This window comes from Colius striatus, chromosome 2, assembly GCF_028858725.1.
Source record: "Colius striatus isolate bColStr4 chromosome 2, bColStr4.1.hap1, whole genome shotgun sequence".
Lineage (NCBI taxonomy): Eukaryota > Metazoa > Chordata > Aves > Coliiformes > Coliidae > Colius > Colius striatus.
Genome location: NC_084760.1, coordinates 58,468,158 through 58,493,139, shown reverse-complemented (window position 1 = coordinate 58,493,139; position 24,982 = coordinate 58,468,158). Strand labels below are relative to the sequence as shown.

The 24,982-nt window shown below is 37.7% G+C and overlaps 1 protein-coding gene across 1 annotated transcript in view; it reads left to right on the top strand.

Moving 5' to 3' along the window:
• Window positions 1–4,236: 4,236 nt before the first annotated feature.
• LOC104552186 (vesicular inhibitory amino acid transporter) overlaps window positions 4,237–24,982 on the top strand; it is a 47,562-nt gene continuing 26,816 nt past the window's right edge. The window contains exon 1 of the mRNA XM_061989616.1: window positions 4,237–4,562. Coding sequence (XP_061845600.1) covers window positions 4,237–4,562 — 326 coding nt within the window. The remainder of the gene's footprint in view (window positions 4,563–24,982) is intronic.

Below are 24,982 nucleotides of genomic sequence, written 5' to 3'. Positions count from 1 at the left end.
ATGCGAGATGGCATTGTAAGAGCTCAGCCTAGTTTCAGCTCAACTGGCTGTTGTCATACCCAGGTATCTAATCACTAATCAGAGCAAACTTTGACATCTCTGTAACTATATACTAGACCTCTAAACTGTCATAGTTTGGGGACACAGAGAGGCAAGATATGTCAGGATAACCTACTGATTTGTTACATCAACAATATTTTTCACATCTGAATGAGAGGAAATAATTTTGTATTATAAAACACCAAGCTATGTCCAGAATTAGCAAGAAGGGATTGCTCTGGAAGGGAAGACAAGTAGGAAGAAGACAACACTGAAGTAGGCAGGGCAGCAGCCTCACTAACAGGGCTTGATCCTTCAGTACTCAAATACAGGAAGAACAGGTCTAGGGATGATAACCAGGATCAACTCAGAGTTCAGACAGGTTCATAGAGAGGAGATAGATCTGAGGTTACACCAGGAAGTCTGCAAATCAAGGTTAGGATCAGTGAGGGGCGAAGCAAGGAACAGGCGTAGCTGCAGTGTAGTGCAGGGAAAGACTGAGGACAAAGGCTTGAGTTTAATAAGGAGTCACCAACAAGGTTTCTCCAAGATCTTCCTCACACATCAAACGTGTCACCAGTGCCTGACACAAGGTTACATAGCTGTGCCAAATCAGAGGTGGCCTTGAGCACAGGCAACAAAACCCATAGGAGTGAGGAGAAGAGGTTGCAGAGCCCATAGGTGCACTCAGGCCCATGACAAGCTGGATGAAATGGAGATAGATCTAGCTTTTTAGGTGTAGCACTGGCTGAAGAGGCAGTAATGACTGTGTGTACTGAGGTGAGAACTGCTGGGCAGAAAGAAGGATGTGAGTGGAATTGGGTGAAGACTCATCTGAGAACCAATATCACTTAATATTTTCATGACCTTTGCATAAAAATGAAAGGGACTTTTTAAAATTAGTTTTTCTGATAAAATATGATTCGGGAAGACCAAGTTATAAATGTATACATTCATGTATACATCTATAAATTGTGAATTGATACAATTTTTATTCTCAATGACTGAACTATAGAAAATTAGAAGATACTAAATACCACAAGATACAAGGTCATGCACATAAGAACTAACAGTAACAGTTTCTTAAGAGAATCAACAATAGAGAGTAAAACGTGAAACTCTTGTGTGGAAGTCAATGAGTCACAAGGCATGTTTGAGTCACCAGAGTGATGCAGCTGTGAAATAAGCAAGTAATTCCTAGGATACATAAGGCCTAGAATCAGATAGAATATTTCCAGTGAAGAGCAGAGGCCTCTGGGGAATGGAAAGCTTATGTGAGACACATTGATTACAAGGGTTTGATTTGTTTAACCTAGGAAAATAAAATGTGAGACAGTTCTAAGCATATCAGGGATGTTAATGGATGGAATTGTCGTGAAAGCAAATGAGCACAAGCAAGATACAAATCAGTATGGGCTGGAAAACTGGAAGATGGTTTCTAATCACTAGGTGTAGAAACAGCCTTCTGTTAGGAAAGCGGAGGCAGAAAATTTAATTGATTTTAAAGTAGAGCTTGGAAGATTTATTAAAGTAGCTCCATGACAAACTTGCCTGGAAAAGGCAGGAGGAATGAATTTCATGACCACTCTGTCCTATGTTCTTAATAGGACTGTAATCAAAGAATAAAGCAAATAAACATTAAAAAAGAGATTTAAAGGACAGAGAGGCAAGTTGGAATGTATGAATCACAACAATCAAAGAATTAACCTATTTTAGGGTCAAAGTGAGTTATTGTCTGTGATTTGGACCCATGTCAGGAGGAACAATAGATGTCCTTGTGCCAGGATTGTGTTCATCCAAAGCAGTTAGAGAAGGGTTTGGCAAAAGAAAAGATAAAGACAGAAAGAAAGACAAGTCAATGGGTCCTGATGGGATGCATCCGAGAGTGCTGAGAGAGCTGGCTGATGTAGTTGCTAAGCCGCTTTCCATCATTTTTTAACAATCATGGAGGACAGGCAAGGTATCTGAGGACTGGAGAAAGGCCAATGTCACTCCAGTCTTCAAAAAGGGCAGGAAGGATGACCCAGGAAACTACAGGCTGGTCAGCCTCACCTCCATCCCTGGAAAGGTGGTGGAACAGCTCATCCTGAATGTCATCACTAAACATATGAAGGATAAGATGGTTATTGGGGAAGTCAACATGGCTTCACCAGGGGAAAACCTGTTTGGCCAACCTGATATCCTTCTATGAGTGCATAACTGGCTGGCTAGATGAGAGGAGAGCAGCAGATGTCATCTACTTTGACTTCAGCAAGGCTTTTGACACTGTCTCAAAATTCTCATCAGAAAGCTCAGGCAGTGTAGCTTGGATGAGTGGACAGTGAGGTGGATCAAGAGCTGGCTGAAGGACAGAGCCCAGAGGGTGGTGATGAATCGAGTTGGCACAGAACAGAGTTGAAGGCCTGTGGCCAGTGGACTTCCACAGGGATTGGTTTTGGGGCCAGTCCTATTCAAAATCTTCATCAATGACCTGGATAAGGGGACAGAGAGTACCCTCAGCAGGTTCACTGATGACACCAAACTGGGAGGACTGGCTCATTCCCCAGAAGGTTGTGCTGCCATTCAGCAGGATCTCGACCAGCTTGAGAGTTGGGCAGAGAGGAACCTCATGAGGTTCAACAAGGACAAGTGCAGAGTCCTGCATCTGGGAAGGAACAACCCCACGCACCAGTACAGACTGGGAGTTGAACTGCTGGAGAGCAGCTCTGCAGAGAGAGACCTGGGAGTCCTGATTGATAAAAAACTAAGCATGAGCCAGCAATGTGCCCTCGTGGCCAATAAGGCCAATGACATCCTGGGATGCATCAAGAAGAGTGTAGCCAGCAGGCTGAGCCCTCTACTCTGCCCTGGTGAGGCCTCATCTGGAGTCCTGTGTCAAATTCTGGGCTCCTCAGCTCAAGAGGGACAGAGAACTTCTGGAGAGAGTCCAGAGCAGGGCCACCAAGATGATCAGGGGAACGGAACATCTTTCATATGAGGAAAGGCTGTGGGAACTGGGGCTGTTTAGTCTAGAGAAGAGGAGACTAAGGGGGAATCTCATTAATATTTGTAAGTACATAAATGGTGAATGTCAAGCGGTTGGGACATCGCTTTTTTCTGTTTTATCTAGAAACGGGACAAGGGGTAATGGGATGAAGCTGGAACACAAAAAGTTCCATTTAAACATAAGAAAAAACTGTTTTACTGTGAGGGTGAGGGAGCCCTGGCACAGGCTGTTCAGGGAGGTTGTGGAGTCTCTTTCCTTGGAGGTCTTCAAGACCCGCCTGGACACATTCCTGTGTGACCTGATCTAGGTGACCCTGCTTCTGCAGGAGGATTGGACTGTATGATCTCTAAAGGTCCCTTCCAACCCATACCATTCTATGATTCTATGATTTTATGAAGAGCAGTGTTGTTATGGTACAATGATCTGCAAAAGACATCAGGATGAAGCTCATTTCAGAATGGAGCTTATTCTCTTTTAAATTCTCCATTTTGCCTTACTCATAACCCTTGTAGTTAGTCAGACTGTGAATCTCATGCATTCAGCCCATCACAGAATCATAGAATCTTAAAGGTTGGAAGGGACCTCGAAAGATCATCTCGTCCAATCCCCCTGTCAGAGCGGGACCAGAGTAGGTCACACAGAAGCTCCTCTGGGTGAGTTTTGAATGTCTCCAGAGAAGACTTGACAACCCATCTGGGCAGCCTGTAATCTACAGCTATTAGTTTTTATTAACTCTTAAAAAGGTAAATGCTGATCTATAAATACCTTGCTATTGGTACTTATGCATAGGGAACAGATAGGAATCATGGACTTTCCTGATGTTAGATTACATGTACCATTTGTGAACACCACTGTAGTGGTTTTGTGTGGCCAGGTTTTGTCAGTGGGAGAGGTGGCTTCTTTAAAAAAGAGCTGCTAGATGCTGGCCCTATATCTGACAGAGCATGTGCCAGTCAGCTCTAAGATGAACCCACTGCTGGCCAAGGCCAAGCCATTTAGTAACAGAGGTAATGCCTCTGTGATTAACATATTTGAGAAAGGGAAGGAGTTACTGTGCAGAAGTAAAACTGCAGCAGCAGCAGAAGGGAGTGAGAATGTGAGAACAACACATCAGTGGAGAAGTAGATGGAGGAAGTGCCCATGCACTGGAAGAAAGATCCCCCTGTGAACTGTGCTGCAGCCCACGGTGAAGCAGCTATCCCCTTGCAGCCATGGAGGCCACAGTGGAGCAGAAATGCGCCTGCAGCCAGTGGAGGACCCCATGGAGTGAGCGGCTGCCTGAAGGAGGCTATGAGCCCGTAGAAAGCCTGCACTGCAGCAGATTCCTGGCAGAAACTAGGAACCTATGGAAAGATGAGGTTTGCAGACAGGAGTTGTCCCCCCACAAGCTGGAGCAAGCTGTTCCTGCGGGATTGTTTCCCCCATGGATGATACCGACATTAGGGCAGTTTGTGAAAAGCTGCACCTTGTGGATGAGACCCACACTAGAGAAATTCATGAATATCTGGAACCCATGGGAAGGACCAATGTTGAAGAAGTCAGTGAAGGACTATTTCCTGTGGGAGAGACCCCCCACTGTAGCAGTGGGAAATGTGAGGAGCCCTCCCGCTCAGTCGAAGCAGCAGCAAAGTCCATCTACGATGAACTGATCATAATCCACATTCCTTGTCCCCCTGAGCTACTAGGGGTGAGAAGATGGAGACCCAGAAAGAAGGAATGAGTAGGGGGATGTGGTTTAAGATTCAGATTTTATTTCTCATTTCCCTTCTCTGTTCTAGTTGTTCATTATTTCTCCCCAAATTGAGTCTGTTTTGGTAATTGCTGAGTCACTAATTGCCAAGTGATCTCCCTGTCCTTACCTTTTTATCTTATATTTCCTTGTCTTATATTTCCCTCTCCCTTGTCCAGTTTAGGAGGGGGAGTGATAGAATAACTTGGTGGGCACCTGGCACCCAGCCAGGATTAAACCACCACATTCACTCATTTCTTGTCCTGACTTCTAATAACTTTTTTTTTAGACATTGTTCTTTCTGATCATGATACTCTTTTAAGTGGCTTTTGTTTTCATTTTAGGATCATAGAATCATTATGGTTGGAAAAGACCTTTAAGATCATCGAGTCCAACCACTAATCTAACACTACCAAGCCCATCATGTCCTGCAGCAGCTCATCTATGTGTCTTTTCAATATCTCTAGGGATAGTGACTCCACCACCTCCCTGGGCAGCCTGTTCCAATGCATTTTGGTCTTGTGAGAAAGAAACAATTTGGAGAGCAATGGCATCGACATTGTTAGTTAAGAATATGAAGCAGAAAGTAAATATAGTTTCTCAGCCTATAATTAATTTTTACAACCAAAGCCTTTATATACTCTCCATAAATAATATACCTGTTGCAAGGCATTTTGTGGCTCTCTTTTCAGAGAATCAGATAGCTGCCAAAAGACTTATTGATTTTAATAGCTACTTATTACAAAAAAAAAAACTAGAACTTACTCTGAAATGACACATCATCCTTTCAGTTTTAGAAGACATTTAAAAATAGTCTCCAGTATTTGTTTAGGAGGTGTGTTGCACGTGAGAAACTGCCAAAATTGTTAGAACCAATTAATAAGAAGAGTTAGCATCTACTAATTTTGCCCTGAAGTACAACTTTGCGTCTTATGGAATGGGAGTGAGGATTGTTTGGCTGAATCATCAGTGCGGATTTTATGTTTCCCTGCCAGCCATTACTGAATTGTAAAAAAACCCCAAACAAAAAACACCCCAGAAGATAAAACTGATTCTGTAGAATTATACTGACTTACCTTCCTAAAAATGGGTATTACTGTAAAACATGCAAAGAGAAAAACAGATGGACGATATCTGGGAAATAAAGTTTCCAGATACTGACCCATCTGTTTCATTCTACAAATTTCAGCTATAAACATCTTAGCATTATAAGGTTGCTTAGATGATATTCCTCATTGCAATGATGTCACACCCTGCGGGAAGCAGATTGATGCAGTAGTCTGAGAGCAAGGATCAGTTCACTGGTCATTATCAATCATTATTATTCATTATCAATTCATATCCTAAAAAAATACAGCATTAAATTTCCCACTTTTATCATGGAAAGATTTTGTCTTCAAGAAATTGTTTGATAACTCTTTGTTTTGCTTTTGGAGCTGTTTACCAGAAAAAAATAAGACCATCACAATTAGAGAAAAAAAATCAAAATGTGTGGAAACCATTGTTTCTCAAAGAGAGTAAAACAGATGTATTTATTACATTGGAGACATTAAGTCATTGTCAGTTAAAATGTGAGGAGTTCCTGATGATATCCTATAGATTTGAAGAAGCATAGCTGCTAAAAACAAAATTTTTCCCTCCTCTACTTAAGTTTTATTGTTTCCTTCACTTCCTGATACGCTTCTAAACAAAGTTTATTTTTCATCCCTGAGATTCTCAATGGCTTCATTTATGAAAGAAAAATGTTATGAATATTGATACACTTTACAAAATCAGATTTCATTAACTAGGAAGTATCATAGCAGGCCCTAAGGAGGATAACCATGCATACTATTCAAAAGGTAGCACAGTCCAGTATGTGGCCAAAAGTAAAATGCTTCATTTAAGCTGTAGCATAATTATCCACTCCATAAAGAAGCTTCCAGGTCTCATCCATAGCTTTCAAACTGGGATTTTAGAAGTAGTTGAAGAGTAAATTCTCTTTTTTTCACACTTGAGTTTTATTTCCTACTTCTAGAGTAAAAAGATGTGAAAATATAGAAACCAGAAATATACAAAAGGAATAATTTTGAATGCAATATCCTCTTCAAGATAATAGCATATCATGTACTATTTAGTAAATGCCTTTGTGTACATATACAAAAGCATCTGTCAAAGTGTCCATTTCTGTACTGATAGGATACTCTCTCTTTAGCAAGCTTAAAATATAAAATTAAGGGATATTTCTAACGTGTATGTGCATCCTCAAAGAGAAATCACAACTTTGTGCCATCAGTAAATTTCTATTTTATAAGATTATATAAGATTTTGTAAGATTATAAACAGGCACGTGGAAAGTAATTTCCAGGTGGCGGGAGACCCGAGCTAGGCTAGGCCAGAAACTCAAACTGACCTAAGGATGAGAAAGCACCAAAAAGGCCTTTTTGTCTGTGTGACACCATAACACCACAAGCACTGATGTCTTTTTGCAGCCAGAATCCTTAACTGGATACCTTGAGTTAACTTCAAGTGCTATGTTCAGTTTTGATCTCCTCATTATAAGAAAGAGATTGAGGTGCTGTAGTGAGTCCAGAGACAGGCAATGAAGCTGGTGAAGGGTCTGGAGAACAAGTCTTATGAGAAACAGCTGAGAGAGCTGGAGTTGTTTAGTCTGGAGAAGAGGAAGCTGAGGGGAGACATGATCACTCTCCACAACTACCTGAAAGGAGGTTGTAGCAAGATGAGGGTTGGTCTCTTCTCCCCAGTAACAAGTGACAGGACAAGAGGAAATGTTATAGCAGGAGAGATTTAAATGGATATTAGGAAGAACTTTTTCACTGAGTGGGTTGTTAGACACTGAAACAGGCTGCCCAGGGAGGTGGTGGAGTCCTCATCCCTGGAGATATATAAAAACTATGTATATGAGATGTTGAGAGATACAGTTTAGTGATGAGCTTGGCAGTGTTAGGTTAATGGTTGGACTTGATGATCTTATGGAGACTTAAGATTTGATGATCTTAAAGGAGATTAGAGACTTAATTCTTTTCCTCATCTTTAGTCCAAGGTTGTAGACTTCTAGATATAGCTCCAAAAGCTGCTTCTTCATGAAAAAAAAAAAAAAGTGTTTCAGCTTAATCTAGACAATAGAGTTCTGTATATTTTATATCACCTACAGTTTTTGTTGTCTTTTCAGGTTGTTATCCCAAAGATATTGAGATAGAATGATTTGATTTCATTGCCATGTACAGCTGACTTGTGGAGAGTTCATTTGCTCAGGCATTTGTTTTAATTTTAGGCACTATTTGTTCTTTCTAAGTAGTAAGGAATAGCTTGACACATATCAGAACCACAAAATAAAATAGGATAATATGCAGTGGGCAAATGCAGGTAGTTTTTACTTCCCTTTGCTGGAATTTGTTGGCATTTGTTGGATGTAATGTACTTTCCTTTAGTAAGACTTTTGACATCATCTTATTGCAAACCTGAAGAAATGAGCGGGACGTTAGATAGATTGAGAATTGGCTGGAAATGTTAACCAGCTCAAAATGTTATAATCAATGGCTTGACATCCAAATGGCATCCAGTTGCAAAATAACCAAGGGGTTGTAACTGGTGCACATAATGCTTGATTCATTCATCAAAACAGATTTGCAGATGACACTAGACTTTTGTTGAAGTGTATGACACACAGCTGGTAGAGCTTCAGTGAAAAGCGAATTGGAGAAACTCAAGGACCAACATAAGCCAGACAGAGCTATGCCTGACTTAGTATAAAATTGGTGAAAGGGCTGCATCAGGCAGAAGGCTGAACCAATGGACCTTCAAACAGCTCATCCAGCCAACATTTCTGTCTGTGATTTCTGTGACATTTGTATGGCATGCCTGCTGTTACTCAAAGAATATGATTCTTTCCTTTATAAATCATGAGTGACCTTGTAAGAAAATAAGAAGACAATCATAAATTGAAAGAGATAAAAGAAAAACCCAAACTTTTCCTTGGAAGATTCCCATTATAACTCGTTCTCAAACTTGTATTTTGCATCTTATCCAATTACTGCATTTATTAGAGACTTTGTTTTATCAATGGATAATGAGATATTTGACATAAACTGTTTGCTGCTGGAATATTAGACTCAATAAAATCTTAAAATACATATGAAATTAATATTAAAACCATGCATCATGCTTTAATAAAGATAACACTAAAATAACCATTAAATATGTAATTATAAATATGCTTCTAACACTTCCTATATATGGCTTTAATTTTCTGCTGATATATATACGTATATACTCACTTGCTGTATGCTAAATACTACTTTTTAATGAAAGTCACATTCATTAATGTATGTAAATGAATGATATATCTCATAAACACTATCCATACTATTAATAGTATGTAATAAAGTTTTGATGATACCATTGGTGTACAGTTTATCTCAGTGGAATTGGAAAAAAACCTTAAAGTTGTTTGAAGATTACCTGTAATTCCAAACTTTAGGAAGCTGATAAATTTGTACAGGCAACTGTCTCCTTATCCCATATATTTATTTATTTCTACTAAAACAAAATCTCACTAGGGACTTGTCAAGATTAGTCTATTGTTTATGAAATCATTTACAGCATCTCAGTTCAGGTTATTAAAAAGAAATAAATAAACAAACAGATGAATATGTTAAAACTTAAATTTAATTCTATCTCCAATCTCCAAAAAGAGATTACTGATTCCTTACTCCTGTGGTAGAGCATGTTGATATCATATTTAGGATGCCCTATTCTGTAGGATATACATATATATGTAACATAACAACACTGTCAATTCAGTTCTGCTTCCTAGTCAATTAGATGGGAACTACCAGCATATCTCTTCTCCTGTCCAGAGAGCTTGATTGTCTGGACCTTATGAGTGTATAAGAGTAAGATAAGCAAGAGGTGGGAAAAAGGAAAAAAAAAAAAAGCACATGAATTTTGTCAAAGTAGATATTTAATAGCTATTTGAAGGATTTTTAAATATATGTATTTACTGCCATAGTAATTTATTGTACAATATATTGCCTGCTTTTGCCAAATGCTATCTATAAGCAGTACTGTGCTCACCTGCTTCAGTCTGTGCTACCTTTAACAACAAGAGCTGTTCAGAGCTAAATATTATTGGAAGTCTGATTTATTTTTTTTTTCCTTTGAAGATCCATTTCCTGGAGTGAAGTGATTTCCTGTAAATATCAGTTTAACTTTAAATCAAAATGTTAATTTATAAACATATTAATTGCAGAGGAAAGCTTGATCTTGGTGCTTGATCTGAAATAATTAAAAAAGTAAATAAAATAACACATGTTTAAAACAATATTGGATTCTTATAAATTTATGGTTTGGTTGTCAATGCTGGGTGCTTATAATGACCAATACCAAGCTGAGCCTTTTTTTCAAGCAAAATGTATTTGTGTTAGGATTTGAGGACTTGGGTTAGATTTGAAGAAGCAAGAAAAAACATCCTTCAAGCAGGCAAGTGTTCCTGTTGAAAAAGTTTATTCTCACTCATGCTTTAAAAAAAAAAATGGAGTAGGGTCAGAGATTTACTGTGGAGACACTCAACTTTGTTTTTTTCTACCTAACCAGGAGAGCTTCTCCCAGCTCACACAGCATCATCACTACCATCTAACCCAGAGTTACATGCCTGCATTGTGAGTGCAAGTAGCCTAGGAAGGCTGCATTCAGAGCCATGACAAGAGGAAAGATAATGCCTTTTTCTGTGGGGTAAGTGTAACCTAACTATGTATAAGTACAATTAACTACTTTCAGAGTTTTCTTTAGTATGGTTTGACATGGAGATTTTAGGGGGGCTTTGTCTGTAGGGCTTTTACAGTATTGAATAAGGGCTCATGGTCTGTACTGAAGAGTCACAGCAGAAATCACAGGTTTTGCAAAAGATGGGGAAAAAATCCTTTTCCATTAACTGCCACTGTTACTATCAATAAAGGAAGTAAGAAGTCTAAGAAAAATATTTGTAGATGTCTACTCACAGATATAATGGAATTGCAAATTAAGATTGATACTGATGTGTCATCTGAAATCACCAGGCCTTTTTCATTTTATAATCATGGGATTCAGTCACCTGAATTGTTGATAAAACAGATGAGAGTAAATCAGAGTGAAATTAGCATTGTCAAATATAAAGGAAAATTGGCTTTGTATTGTCCCCGTGTTACATGTGAACCTGATTCTCAAAAACTAATTCTCCTTTTCAAATCGGTGTGAACAATGACGAATGTTATAATCAGTATGAGTAAAACAATGTGGGTTTTTTTGCCTTACCTCATAAATGAAAAAGAAAAAACATGCTTTAGGCTTCTGAGTAGCAAACAAGGATTACTTTGGCAAGATGTGTAGGCATTTATATCTGAAAAGCAAATGGAATTTAATTATTTTGACAAACCACAGTGGTTTTCAAGATTCATTGCTCATGAAGAAAAATTAATATGCTTAATAAGTGATTATTCTCGTTCCAGCCTAGTAGTTCCAAAGCTCTTTTAAGTGCTCTTTTCTTAATTCTAGTTAGCATATTAAGCATGGAATTATAATTTTCAATATATCGTTTGAGCTATAGTGGTTTGTGTAGAAATGTGTTGTAATCCTGGTCTGAGCAAAACCAGTCTGCTAACCAGATATTAGTCATCTTTTAGCCTCATCTGTCCTTTCAAGCAGTAGGAGTTCCCTCATTTTTTTGATGCATTTCACCTCACTTTCTATCATGACAGGCTCCTAGCTCACCAGGCATCTCACTGCAACACAGTGATCCAATCTACATTTACAGTGTTGTCCTGGATCTGTTCCAAAGGGTGTCCTAACAAGAATATTTTGAGAGACTTACAACTGAATTCACATCCATGCTTTAAATTTCTGGGACATTTCTGAATATCATACCTGATGTCACTTCAGAGTCCTGGTTGAGAGGAACTGAAGCATTACTGTTTACTGATAGTACCACTTCATCTTCGGAATTCTGGGATGATCAAGAGTGATCTATTAGTTTCAATATATCCAAGTCCCTTTTCCAGGACTTAACACTAGATTTGGTTATTTTTAGTCCTCCAATTGAAACCTAAGGAGATATTATCATGTTCCAATGGGGAAACATGCCCAGCTGTTCTAGGCTCTAGGCAGGTACACATTCCTTCCAGCACCAAGGGAAAAGTATCCGTGACTAGTATAAGCAACTGAAAGAAACAACTGCTCACTATACTTTAGAGTCTCTTAATCACATCACATCAGCATTAGAGCTGTCAGCCATGTTTACAATGCCTAAGATTTTTGAAACAGCGACATCCTACTATATTGATATGCATTGCATGACAGTTCTTACCTTCATTGTCGGCATTGATACTTATTTGCCATTGATGAATGTTTAGTGCTAAGGTCCACCAGAGCTCCATATGATACTGATTTGGTGGCATATGCCCTTTACAACCTACAGAAAGCAAATGAGGAATTCTTCTCACATATTTCCAGTAAGAATGTATTTTTCCCAGACCTTTGTGCATACGATTCTGTATTAATAAACTTGCAATGTTGTTGTTCTATGAGTAAATATTATCCATAACAGTATCTGCACTTACACTGATTCTACTTGCCTTATCTTATGAGTACACTCTTGTCTTTTCTATATCTCTTCTCCTATCTTGTATCACTCGTCTTAAAGAGAGGCAGTAGTTTGACTGTGCTGTCTATAGTATAGAAAGAACACTTGTTCAAAAAGATAACTTTCTAATTTACTCTTATTTGTAAAATGTTTCATTGCACCAAGTCCAAAGTCCCTCTCACATCCTTATGTAGCATCCTGCTGTTGTGCATTGCTTTCTTTTTAGATAAGCCCAGGTCCTGTGAGAGTTGAATGAAAAATGTCATTCTATTCAGTGCCTAACATAAGGCATAGTGGGTGGTTGCCCACACATACAGCAAGTGCAAAAATCTGTCTGCAGGATACTTCCCACACATTTCCCAATCTTCCCTTGCACCTCTGCTGCTATCTTGAGCCTGGGGCCTAGAGTCAGGACATATTACCCCAACTTTTATTCTTTTATCATTTTCGCTAAGGCCTTTACTAGGCTAAAAACTCCTAGAATAAGAAGAGGTTTCTATTACTCAGCAGAAAGCCATGTTTTGTGTCCTGTTGCAGGGACTATGAGAAGGGACAGACAGAGAGATGGATTTTGAGGCATCAATACGTGAAGAACAGGCTTGTATCCATTTTCTCTGTGCAAGTAATCTGTTCCATTTTATACCAACTCTCTACATAAGCATGGAATAGTTGCTAATGTTAGAATCTCTTCCTCTACTAAAACTTATCTCCTGAGAGGAACAAGTTGTTTTCCATATTAGCCTAATTATGAAATTTGGAAGAAGGAACAGCAACCCAAGATGTAGCAGCGGTGCCTCACTGTCTCTTGGAGGCCCACTAATAGAATGGGAGCATTTACCTGCTTGAAAGCCCAACTTCATGAGGCTGGCATTTGTCCTTAATGGATAGTGTCAGAGCAGCAATGCTGGTAAGAAGATTCCTGGCTATCAAATGGCAGCCTGGCTTCAGTAATGAATTACCTCTGGTGACTGAAGGCCTGAAGAACTCAGTTCCTTGCTCATCTACATTTTCTTTTGCGTGTTTTCTGGGATAGTTTGACACATAGTGTGCCAAGAAGTAAACCAATGAGGGACAGGATGGTCACTTCCTCATCTGTTCAGTAGAGAAAGAGAAGAGTTGAAGAAATACAGGTTTCCAAGGCAGAAAAGAGCTCCACTGAGGACTGTGAAGAAACATCAGAAACATTTCCCGTGTCTAAACAGGGAGTTCATCTTTCTATGCAGCACAATGATAGGTGGCTGTTAGCTTGTGGTTTCTGCTTGTGGCCTGGATTTTAAGTAAGAATCAGCAGTGAGATGTTTATTCTCTGGAACAGTTGTGGCCTGGATTTTGGTAAGAATCAGCAGTGAGATGTTTCTTCTCTGGGACAAAAGGTAGCCCTACATTAGCCTATGTAGAGTCAGCTTATACTCATTTCTTCAGGAAAGAAAGAAAACTATCTAATTATGTGAAATAAGAAAATCTCAGTGGGACAAAAATGAGTAATAAGGAACCAGTTATTTATAAGAATATAGATATGTGACTAACTTCCATATTGTGTTCGTGTGTTGAATGAACTAAATTGTTCTAGGATTAGGATACCATGATTCACCACTGCCTTGCTTTAGCAGCAGTATTATAAAGGGAATATTCAGCCTTCCTTTAAAATAAAAGTTTCTAGGCCTTTTGCTTGCAATGATAGAATTCAAAGTGCTACTACCAAATCACTACATTTAGGGAAATGAGCAACTGACCTTTACTTCTGTGCCAAGATACAATGAACTTGTGTCAAGATACAATGCACACAACTTTGTGTGGAGTTAGATATATCTCTGGGTACATTTCTAATTCATAGCTCTCTTCAGAAAAAGACCTTTAGCCAAGTCTGTTCATGATGAGAGTTACAGGTGAATAGGGCTTGATGAGAGGTAACCAAAGAGAGAGAAAAACATGGAAATTGTTAGAGAGGGAAAAACTGTTTGCTTTACAAATCTACCTCAGAAGGCCAAATTTGACTCTAAAACAAACAGACATTGTACACCATTACAACTAGTTTTAATAAAAGTAAATATTTTTCTGGTCTCTGTCTAGGAAAAGAAAGTTAGGTTATTCACATCATGTTTTCAGTGTTTATGACTTAACTCTTTATTGTGAAAGTCCATGTTACAATTGCAGTATGCTGTGATTGTATTACATTAAATCAACAGCAATTTACTTTTCATCATAGACTTTCTGCATATGCCAAGGAAACCTTCCTTTCATTATAAATGAATGACAACTCTCTTTCATCAAAAATCTCAGAAATTGAGACTATCTGCCAGACAAAAGAGTCATATGTCCTGGCCATATCAGTAGGTCATTTCTTTTTCCATTCCTTTGGCTTACATAGAACATTGCATGAAGCCCAATACTGTTTTTCAACCCTTTTTCCTCTTGGTTTCCATGTGGATACAATGTTGAACATGAGCCAACAATGCGCTCCAGTGGCCAAGGCTAATGATATGCTGCGCAGCATTAGACAAAGTATTGCCACCAGGTCAAGGGAGGTGATCTTCAGCACTGGTGAGGCCACACCTGGAGACGTGTAACTGTTTAGCCTAGAGATAAGACGGCTGAGGGGAGATCTTAGTAATGTGTGTAAATACCTAAACAGAGGGTGCAGAAAAGAATGTGATGGTCTCTATTAAGTGGTGCCCAGTGAGAGGACGAGAAGCAACAGGCACAAACTGAAACAGAGGAGGTTCTGTCTGAACATCAAGAAAGACTTGTTTACTGTGAGGGGGACCATCTACTGGCATAAGTTATTCAGGAAGGTTGTGGAGTCTCCATCGTTGGAGATATCCAGAAGGTATCTGGACACAGCCCTGGGCAACCATCTGCAGGTGGCCCTTCTTGAGCACAAAGATTGGACCAGATGACCTCCGATGTTCCCTTCCAACCTCAACCATTCTTTAGTTTTTTAATTTTCCTCATAGGAATAATTTAGACAACAAACCTTAGAAGTTTAAAATAAAATTTGTTATGTTTGAAAAACAGATTACATGAGAAATTTGTCCATAAGAGTGGAACTGATGATTGCGAAAGTCTGTCATTCGTATGTGTCCTACTTTGAAGTTGCCCTAAAAACATTCAGTAATACCACTCATTAAAAATACTTAGAGGTTGAAATGAGATATTGCAAATATTAAGAAATTGTTTATGTTGTTTCATCATGCAGTGATACATGCACTATGCATAATTTAGAATGCTTTTTTACCTAATAATGAGCTAGGTATTTTACACACAGCCACAAGGAATAGTCCCCATAATCAAACCACTGTGTCATCTGTCTTTGCATTTAATGAGCTAGTTCACTTAGAATATGCAGCAATATCCTTTTTTTTTTTTTTATGGGTAAATGTATAATATAAAGGATCTTCACAACAAAAAAACATGGCCAAATGTGTGTTTCAGGAGAAGGACTCACGATAGGGATGTGCTATTATTTCAATACTCATTTCTCACTTCTGCTATCCCACCTACTCTGCTTAGATTGAAAGTTTATTCAGTTTCCTTCTATGAACTTGGAATCAGCAGCTGCATGTTGTATGTACCCAACCCCCTCATGAGTCTTAATTATGTTATCATCTCGTGGACTGACTCTAAGAAGTGAAAAGTCATGTGCTTGTGACTCAAAGGGAATTGTTCATGAGTGTCTGCAATTTGGCAAGAAGTCCTTGGTAATTCTGTGTTTAAAATATGAATAAATTCTTTATACACAATCTTATAAGTAACAATAAGTCCATTGTATTCCCATTTCAGCATGTTGTAACACAGCTTGTACACCAGCTGTCCTTGTTTACAACATGAGAAAACCCTTCATCATAATGGCTTATGTTTAAACAGAAAGCATGTCATATCTTCGGCTCATGCTATAAGCATGTAATTCATGAGCTAACCATAGTATTTGATGATCGCTGACATCTAATTAGGTTGTGGCTGAATGAACCTTAATCTTTTATCTTATATTGTTCATATGTATCTGTATATGGATATATATATACAGATTTAACTTAGCAGGAACGCTTTTATTATTGTGCTTGCTCTGCTAAACAGGTAGTAAGGTGCTAAGATCACTCTGTAGAATTAATTGCTTTGGTTTAATTGAGTTAATTTACATCCTCTTCTGTTTTCTCAAAATCAGCCTATTTTGTAATCTAAAAGACTGTGTCGACATATGCAATATGTAGAGTGCCCTTCTATTTATGTAATACTGATAATAAACCACCACACAATTCCTCTTAAGTTCTCAGTAATGAAGTGCTGGCGTGTGTCTGATTTTTCTCCACATGGTTTTAACGAAGAGCTTTTCAATTTTACTAGTACATAATTAGAATATATGCATAAATCCCACTCTATTGCTCCAATGTAATTAAAGATCTTTCTTCAAGAAGAAAATTATAAAGCTTTTTTAAGCAGAGTTGCTGAAACTTGAAAACCTTGACTAAATGCATTTTTATGCATGAATCAATCTTCTGAAATAGTTCTGAAAACAATTAATAATGGTCTGCTTAAGAGAAACCATCTTAGTTGTTCAATGTGAGAGATAAGTTTTTCAACACTGAATTCTGTACATCTTTTATAACAGTGTTAAGAAAAGCAGAATATTGAGACATTCTGCTCATGTAAAAGATACAAAACTGCATTGTGATAATTAGCTTGACAGATAAAGTTATTTATCTATCTGGATACCTTATACTGTACACTCCAGTAAAGTATAAATCAGAAGACTCATTCAAAAAATAAACATTATAGAGCTGCACAAGTAATATTAATTTATTTAATTTCACTCCCTCTGTTCAGGGTGTGGAAAACAGAGGCAGCTAATGGATACAACACTTAACATAGCAATTTCTGGTCTGCTTTTATTGTTTGAGATTGTTGGAGGACTTCCTGGAATTTGTCTAAGAATTTTGGAGAGCCTACTACTGCTGGAAAAGTGTGGGTACTAGTTTTTGCTTCTAGCCGGCTTGGTTTATTAAAAAACCTGCTAGTCTTTTTTTCTCCTTAATAGGTGCTTAGACTTTTTGTCTGCGACTGACTCCTGATAACAGAGTGGCAAACACCAATTAAGCTACGGCTAACAAAAGGTCTATATAATCTCCACACCTACAGTCCAGCAAGTAGTAGCTAATAGATGCAGCAATTTGTGCAGAAGAGTGCATGAAAGGGAGCTGGATGGCTGCTTAACACAGCATGGGTCTGCTCAATAAACTTGGGCATGTGCCACTAGGTACAATGCCTAACCAACTGGAGAAACTAAGGGTACAGCAGAAGCCTTGACTCGGAGGTCTGAAGGACAGAAGTGGTCATTCAGGTCTGGGGTTGCAGGAAGGGCCTGGTGTCTCTCCCTGGTCTGAGGCAGAAGATGGTGTCTTTGCCTGCAGTGGATGTATGGATGTACTTTGGCTGAGGGCCTATGCAGGAGAATGTGAGCAGGCTGCAGTGTCAGAGAATATGAAAAAGTTTGACAAGATCTTCATAGAGATCCTGCAGAGATAAAGGCTCAAATCATCCAAGTTGTTTAAACTGCAAATAAGACTTTGAAGATCAAGAAGGTTAGGACTGACTGAGGAGCAGCTCTGCAGGGAGGGGTTGGGGGTCCTAATGTGCAGCAAACCGAACATAAGCCAGTGGCTGAGGGAGCAGGGTTTGTTCAGTGTGGAAAAGTGAAGGCTCTAGAGGCTCTGGGGAGAGAGAGCGCCCAACAGCAGCCTTCCCATGCCTACAGGGAGATTATAGGAAAAATTAAGACAGGGTCTTAGCTGTGTTGCATTATTGGGAAGCCAAAAGACAACAGAAATGGAAATAAAAATGGAATGAGAGGTTCAGACTGCCTATAAAAAGGAACTTTTCTCCCTTGAAAACAGCCTAGCAATGCCTAGCAATGACAGCCTAGCAATGGAGCAGGTTGCCCATTTAAGTTTTGTAGTCTCCATCTTTGCAGGTTTTTCATCCTCATCTGGAAAGATCCCTGGGCAACCTTGTGTGACGTCACATCTGACCTGGCTTTGAAGAGGAGTTTGGACTGGAAACCTCCTGAACTCCCTTTTGATCTAAATTATTCTATGATCCTATTACAAATAATATATTTCATTTATCATGTGCTCTGATCAATAGTTGCACAAAATGTGAAAATATGAAGATTGCATATGGGACCTCTTAAGCACAGGTACTTGAATAGCCCTGCATTTGGTATTTATATTTAATCAGAAATACTCCTTGGCATTGAACACTGGCACTTCCTGAAGGAGCAGCACTTTAAAAAAAATCATTAAAATAGTTAAAAGAAATTAAATATATTGTGTTTTGATTGAGTTGTTGAAGAAAGATCACCACTGAATGTGAAAATCAGGACACATAGACCACCTATGAGGCTTGATGCATTTCTAACCAGAGCATAGCAGTTTTATAGAAACAAATAACAGAGTTCTATTCAGCTGTTTTCTCTTATTATTCTGATTTAACCACCTGTAAAATTTTCTATTATTTGGATTTAATTACTGCATACTGATTATTCTAATCTAGAGAACTGCTAATAATCAAACTCTGCTGGAAAATACCACCAAGTTTTGCATCTCAGAGCATTTGTTTATGTGTGAACACAAAGGGCAATGATATGTTTTGCAATTCATTCTTTTTTCATATATACTTACAAAGACAGATGTCTGTGTTATGAGACTGTGTGATTTCACTATTAATCTACATATTTGAGCTTTGTATCACAAAAGTTAAATTTAAAACGCAGTGAGGAAAGTCATAGAACTAGATGAATGTTTCACTTGATCATCCTTCAAAGTCTAAAATGTATCTTACCAAGAGTGAGAGTAAAATATTTCGTTTCTAAGTGGATGTAAACACCACAACACTAAGTCATCTTCTCTGTTAACTACGACTCCTCAAAGTAATAGTTTCCATAGGTAACATTAAATGAACAGATGACAATAATGCCATGCATATAAATTACTCCTTCGTCTTCCTCTATAGGATTCCTTGAAGGCAATACCTATAACTAAGATGTATAATAAGAAATTGTTTCTCTAAAGAATGAACTCTTGAATGTATACACTACAGATGAGAACTGAGTGAGCAGAACTTGCTGATGAAGCAATACAGTTGGGCCTGTGAGACTACAAATAAACACAGAAAATTGCAGCTCTGATGGAGACACATTTTCTTTCCTGAAGGCAAAGTAAATAACCTATTATGCTTCAGAACATATGTTGAAAAATATCCAGCATAGTTTTCATGTTATTTCTAAAGAAGTGGAAATAATAATTTAATGTACTACATAAGGAACTGCTTATGTCTGCTGGTCTTCATTATCATGGATTTTTCCCTTAGCAACTGTCTCAACTTGAATCGTAGCCACCAGCTTCACCTTTTTCTTGTAGACATGCTTTATGTCTTCCCTATCCTTCATCCTAAGTGGCAGATTACTTCATCTGTATGTTGCATTTCCAATAAGTAAACTCTTATTTTTTTCGTCTTGACAGTTCATTTCATAAGAAAGTGAATTTGGATGTTACTGTCTGTCCACTCACCTATATCATTGATTATCAGTTTACTATTCTTTGTGTTTGCTATTAATACATAGGTTGCTGGATTAAAAGGCAGTATGTTGGTCATGATAGTTCTTTTACCATAACATCTAAAATTAGAGTATAAATACATACTTTTTTTTTTAACTGTCATTTAAATTCAACACAACAAAAACAAAACTGAGTTAAAGTACCTTCTCCCATTGTGACTAAAGTTTAAGGTGAAATTTTTATTCTTTTATCTGTTCAGAAAAATAAATATGCCATTGAATTATTGTATAGATACATTTTCCACATGAGCTGTATGACAGATACTTGGCATATTCACCACCACCTGAAATCCTTTTCTGGTTCTATGAAGTGAATGTCCCTCTACAAAACAGTGTATTCCAAGAATTGTTTAAAAAATAAGCTTGAAGAGGCAATGCTGGAAATCTGTAAATGCTATCTATAACTTGCTATTATAGTCTTAATTTAGCTCCTTTACACATCATTACAATAGTCATTTACCACATTATCATATATTTTTACACCCATCTCATCTCTTGCTCAAGGAATGATCTCCAAATAAAAGACAGTCATTCAGAATCTCTTTTTAATCCTCATTCTCACTGTGGAACTGCATATAAAACAGAGTGCACAACATTAAAATCATGCCTTGAACACAGAAACAGCAAATTTCTACTATCCATAACACTATAATTTAAGAAATGTAAGCACCTAACTTTCCAAATCAGTGAGAGCAAACTACTTGCAAATAAATTAGGTTTTAACCTTTCCTTTATTTATTTTTTAATAAGAGTGAATCTTTTTCTACTGTAACATTTAGCAATAGGATTTATTATTTTCATTTACAGATATTTACATGTCTGAACAAAAGCACAGAGTATCAGCAAAATAGACAAAAATGTTGATGAATTTGAATATCAAATTTAATCAGCACCCAGTGAGAGCACTAAGATGGCCTACATTGCAGCAGCAGTTATTCACAAATGGAAATGAGCATTCAGGAAATGCACAGTGTGGAATCCACCTCATCTGCCCTCACAGGACTATAGTACAGATAGGTATCTAACTAAACTAATGATCCCTGATTTCACTTATATACAGGGGGAAAAAATGGTCAATCTGACCTGCTTCAGGTGCCAGCTTTAGGCTGGGACAAATCATTCTCTAAAGTACCTATTTTATTCTACTATGTATATGAAAGGGGCCTAAATGGGTAGCTCAGAAAATTTCTCTGCCACTCAGAGGAATTCCATCCATATTAACCCGCATAAAAAATATGATGCAACTCACCAAGCTCTAACTTACTGTTGCATCAGAGAAAACACATTTCTCCATTAGGTGCAAGACTATCTTGTCTCTTCCTGAGATCATCAATCACCTTAGCTAATTCATTCCTAGATAATGGTGATTTCTCTTCAATGAGCTAGCTGATGGGAAGAAAGAAAAATCTGCAAAGGATTATATCATAATGTGTATGTACAAATGACCTCAATAAAGGTCAGTGCCCACTTCTGACGTGTATCTCTTGCAAGCTTGCTTGATTTGAAGACCATTTATTCCTTGAAGGTCATCTCTGGCATATGCTTAAATAGCCAGTCCTGAGAAGTGTCTTTGTCTTTTTCCTTGGAATTCTTTCTGACCCTCACAAATTACATTTATTTTTCCAACAGAATATCTTATGAAAATTGCAAAAACTGATTCTCTATTGCAAAAAACAGGAGAAATCTTGGCACATAGCAGTTTTGAGAAACTCAAAGGATTCACTATTCTGGTTACATATGGAGATTTTTGTGGCATGTCTGAGGCAATACTCTATATAAATAAGTAACAAAGTTCTTCACTCTATATCATCCTGCCCTTGAAAGCTTGACCTTTCCAGTTTCCTTTGTGTCTCTATGCCTGTTCTTATTTTCTCTTACTTGCACCATGCAGATGTATGTTTCTTACAATCCTCTTTTCTACTGTTTCTTTTATCCCCCCCCACTATTGACTTAATTTTTTGTATGTCTCTTAGGTTTTGAATAGCTTCTTCCCCTTCCCTGACAAGAACTCTCTTCCCCAAATTCTGGCCAATGATCAAGTTCTTTCAATAAACTTTTCAGTACCAATCTGTTCAGTGTTTTAATTGCTCCATTGTTTCCTTTTTATTTTAAATTGGTATTAAACTAATTATTTTCTCTCTAGTTTAGAGTTTATCTTATGGTGAAGGACCTTGTCTTTCATACACTTCTAAAGTGCCACACACATTTACACTCATACAGATATTTTCATGCATGAACATGATTTTGAATAATTATTTCAAGAGTTGTCAGAGAGCAAGTAACAATACAGGACATACAAAATCATACAAATAAATGTATGTGAATGTGAATGTGAAGAAACCTTTACAGAAAAACACAATCAGCTACTGATGTGGTGTTTCATAATCAGCTATACCTTTTCTGTGTTTGCTTTCAAATTTGTGTAATTAGCAGAAACATCTGGAGAAAACGAATTTTGATAAGAAACCTGAGCATTCATAAGAAGCATCAGTTACAAATTGAAGTGCTGAGGCCTGAGCAACAGACCTCAAACTAAAGTTGACCTCTAGATGAACCTCCCAACCAAACATTATGTAAACTTAGATTCTGATTATTAGTGAAATAAGTGTGATTATTAGTGAAAGATATAGCTTTGACTGAATATAATTATTAGTGAAGATAGATGCTGTGAGAATATATTCCTTTGCTTGTTCAGAGACAAGCTGTCAAAGCTGTCCAACCATGTGTCTAGTCTTGTGTGAAAATACGTGATCAAAGCTAAATAGATAAAGAAACTCCCTTGGTTCCTCTCTGAGCCCTGGCCAAGCTCTGAGTGGTATCGCAACAAAGTGTGAAACCAGATGTTCCTGTATTAGAGGTTATGTAACTTGTTTATTCAATAATATAAGAAGATGGACCCTCTTGCAGCGACTTGGGAGGCCTCACCTATGAGTGGACGCACTGTGTAGGACTTCCTAATTGCTGGGACAGGTTCTCCAAATCCTCCTGCAACAGAGGCTCCCTAGTGACTGGGGATATGGATGAACATAATTAAGGCAATTGGTGATGTATTTTTCACTAACTTTATGTAGGTAAGTGCTCTCTGCTGAATTAGCAGAACACAAGTGTGGGGAAAAAAAAAAAAAAACATTGCAGAAGTTTCTATTACGGATCTACAGTACCAAAACTGAAATCCTTATTTCACTACAAAAAAAATCAGCAATCTCAGCCACCATTAAGCTACACAGGACAAAAGGTGAATGAATAATCTGTGATATTTTTTCTGGATATGCCTGTCAAACTGAACACTCTTTTGATTCAGCTATTTTTTTCATTTTGTGCTGTCACCTTTATTTTAGTTTAAAGTCTTTCAGGCAGTACTGATAGACTAATTAAAAAAAAAAAAAGCAGCACTTCTTTACCTAAAAGGATCCTATTGAGTTTGTGCTGGAGAATGAGACTTAAAGAGGATATACTTAAACTGTTCTACATGGGCACTCAGCAATACACCTGCATTCCTGGTCACTCCATCATAGAGTTTCTGTGCTGAATACACCACAGATCTATCTTCGCCTAACTCTCAAATTTTCATGGTCCCAGGTTTACACATAGACCTAATGCATTGACATGGAAAGACTGAAAAAGCCCTTTAGCTATAAAATGATCCTATTATGGGAAGTAATAGGAGTGCATGTCCTCTAAGCAGACATTTATTCTAGAGAAAATGTCTTACATATTTAAAAGTGTTGTATTTGCCCCAGCTAGCCTTGTGACTAAAATTGTGATCAGTTCAAATACCTTTTATATGGAGAGAGATCTTCTCCCTTGTGAAGGAGGATGCTAAGTAGCCATGACATGCTGCTATCCCAGTACTTGAACTAAACCTGTGTGTCACAGTGAAAGTGAGATTATACAGAAGAGATAGGATTGACTATTGCATAAAAAGACCTGTAAATACATTACTATGTAAGATAAAAGCATGTGGAGTTGAGAAACTATTTTGTTGAATCACTTTTCTTTGCTGACCTGAAACATTGTCCTTGAATAACCTGAAGGATTTTACAAATAGTTTTGGAAAAAAACATGGACAAAGCAAGTGGTAACTGAAGGCACGGTTCTCTCAGACATAAGCAGCTGCACTGTGAAATCCTACTGAACAAGAAAAACATCTTTTCCAAGCCCACCCAACACTCTTCCAGTTCCTGAAATTTAGTTCTGTCAAGCTTATGAATCACAGCCTAACAACAAGGAGAAAAAAAAAATTTCTTTTTAGGTACTGACACAGAAATAGGTGAATAGCCCAATGATAACCATACTTACAGGCCTACCACAAATCAGGAACTCTTTCCTAAGATAAGACATAAGGTTTAATTTAACTTGTAATATTAGCTTGTTTGGATATGGAACATCTGTACAAAGAGTGTCTAGCAGAAGTAGTATGTGGGAAAAATGAAGAACTGGACTGTCCTTTGACTGAGTCCAGTTCTCATTTCTTGCCTTTACTGCTTATTTCTGATGGCCTAGAAGTTGCACAATAAGTATGAAATTTGCTGCAGTCATTTGACAGCAGCTTTTAATGTAATAATAAAATCAGATTTGATACGTCTTCCTTTGCTAATTATTTATTTCAATAAAACAGACAGTAGATATATAGTAATGTAACTGTCAGCACAATTTGTCCTACTGACTGCAAAAAGCAAAAATGTAGGAAACATATAGAATGAAAAATCCCTGGTCAGTAGATGAAGTAAAATATACTTTCAAATTGCCAAGTCTCTGTCTTTTCTCATTAAACTCTAAACGTTTTAAAAAGACACTGTCTCCTATTATTTAATCTTAAGACACTTATTCCAAAGGTAGCTGATAGGATCTATAAACAGTATTATAAATACACAGCATTACAGATAATTAATAATAAATATTGTACAATGACACTCTGTGTTGTCCTGTGCTGTGCTATATGTCAGAGATCAATAATATATTTGTTTGAAACAAATAGTATACCAACCTTGAGAGACTGAACAT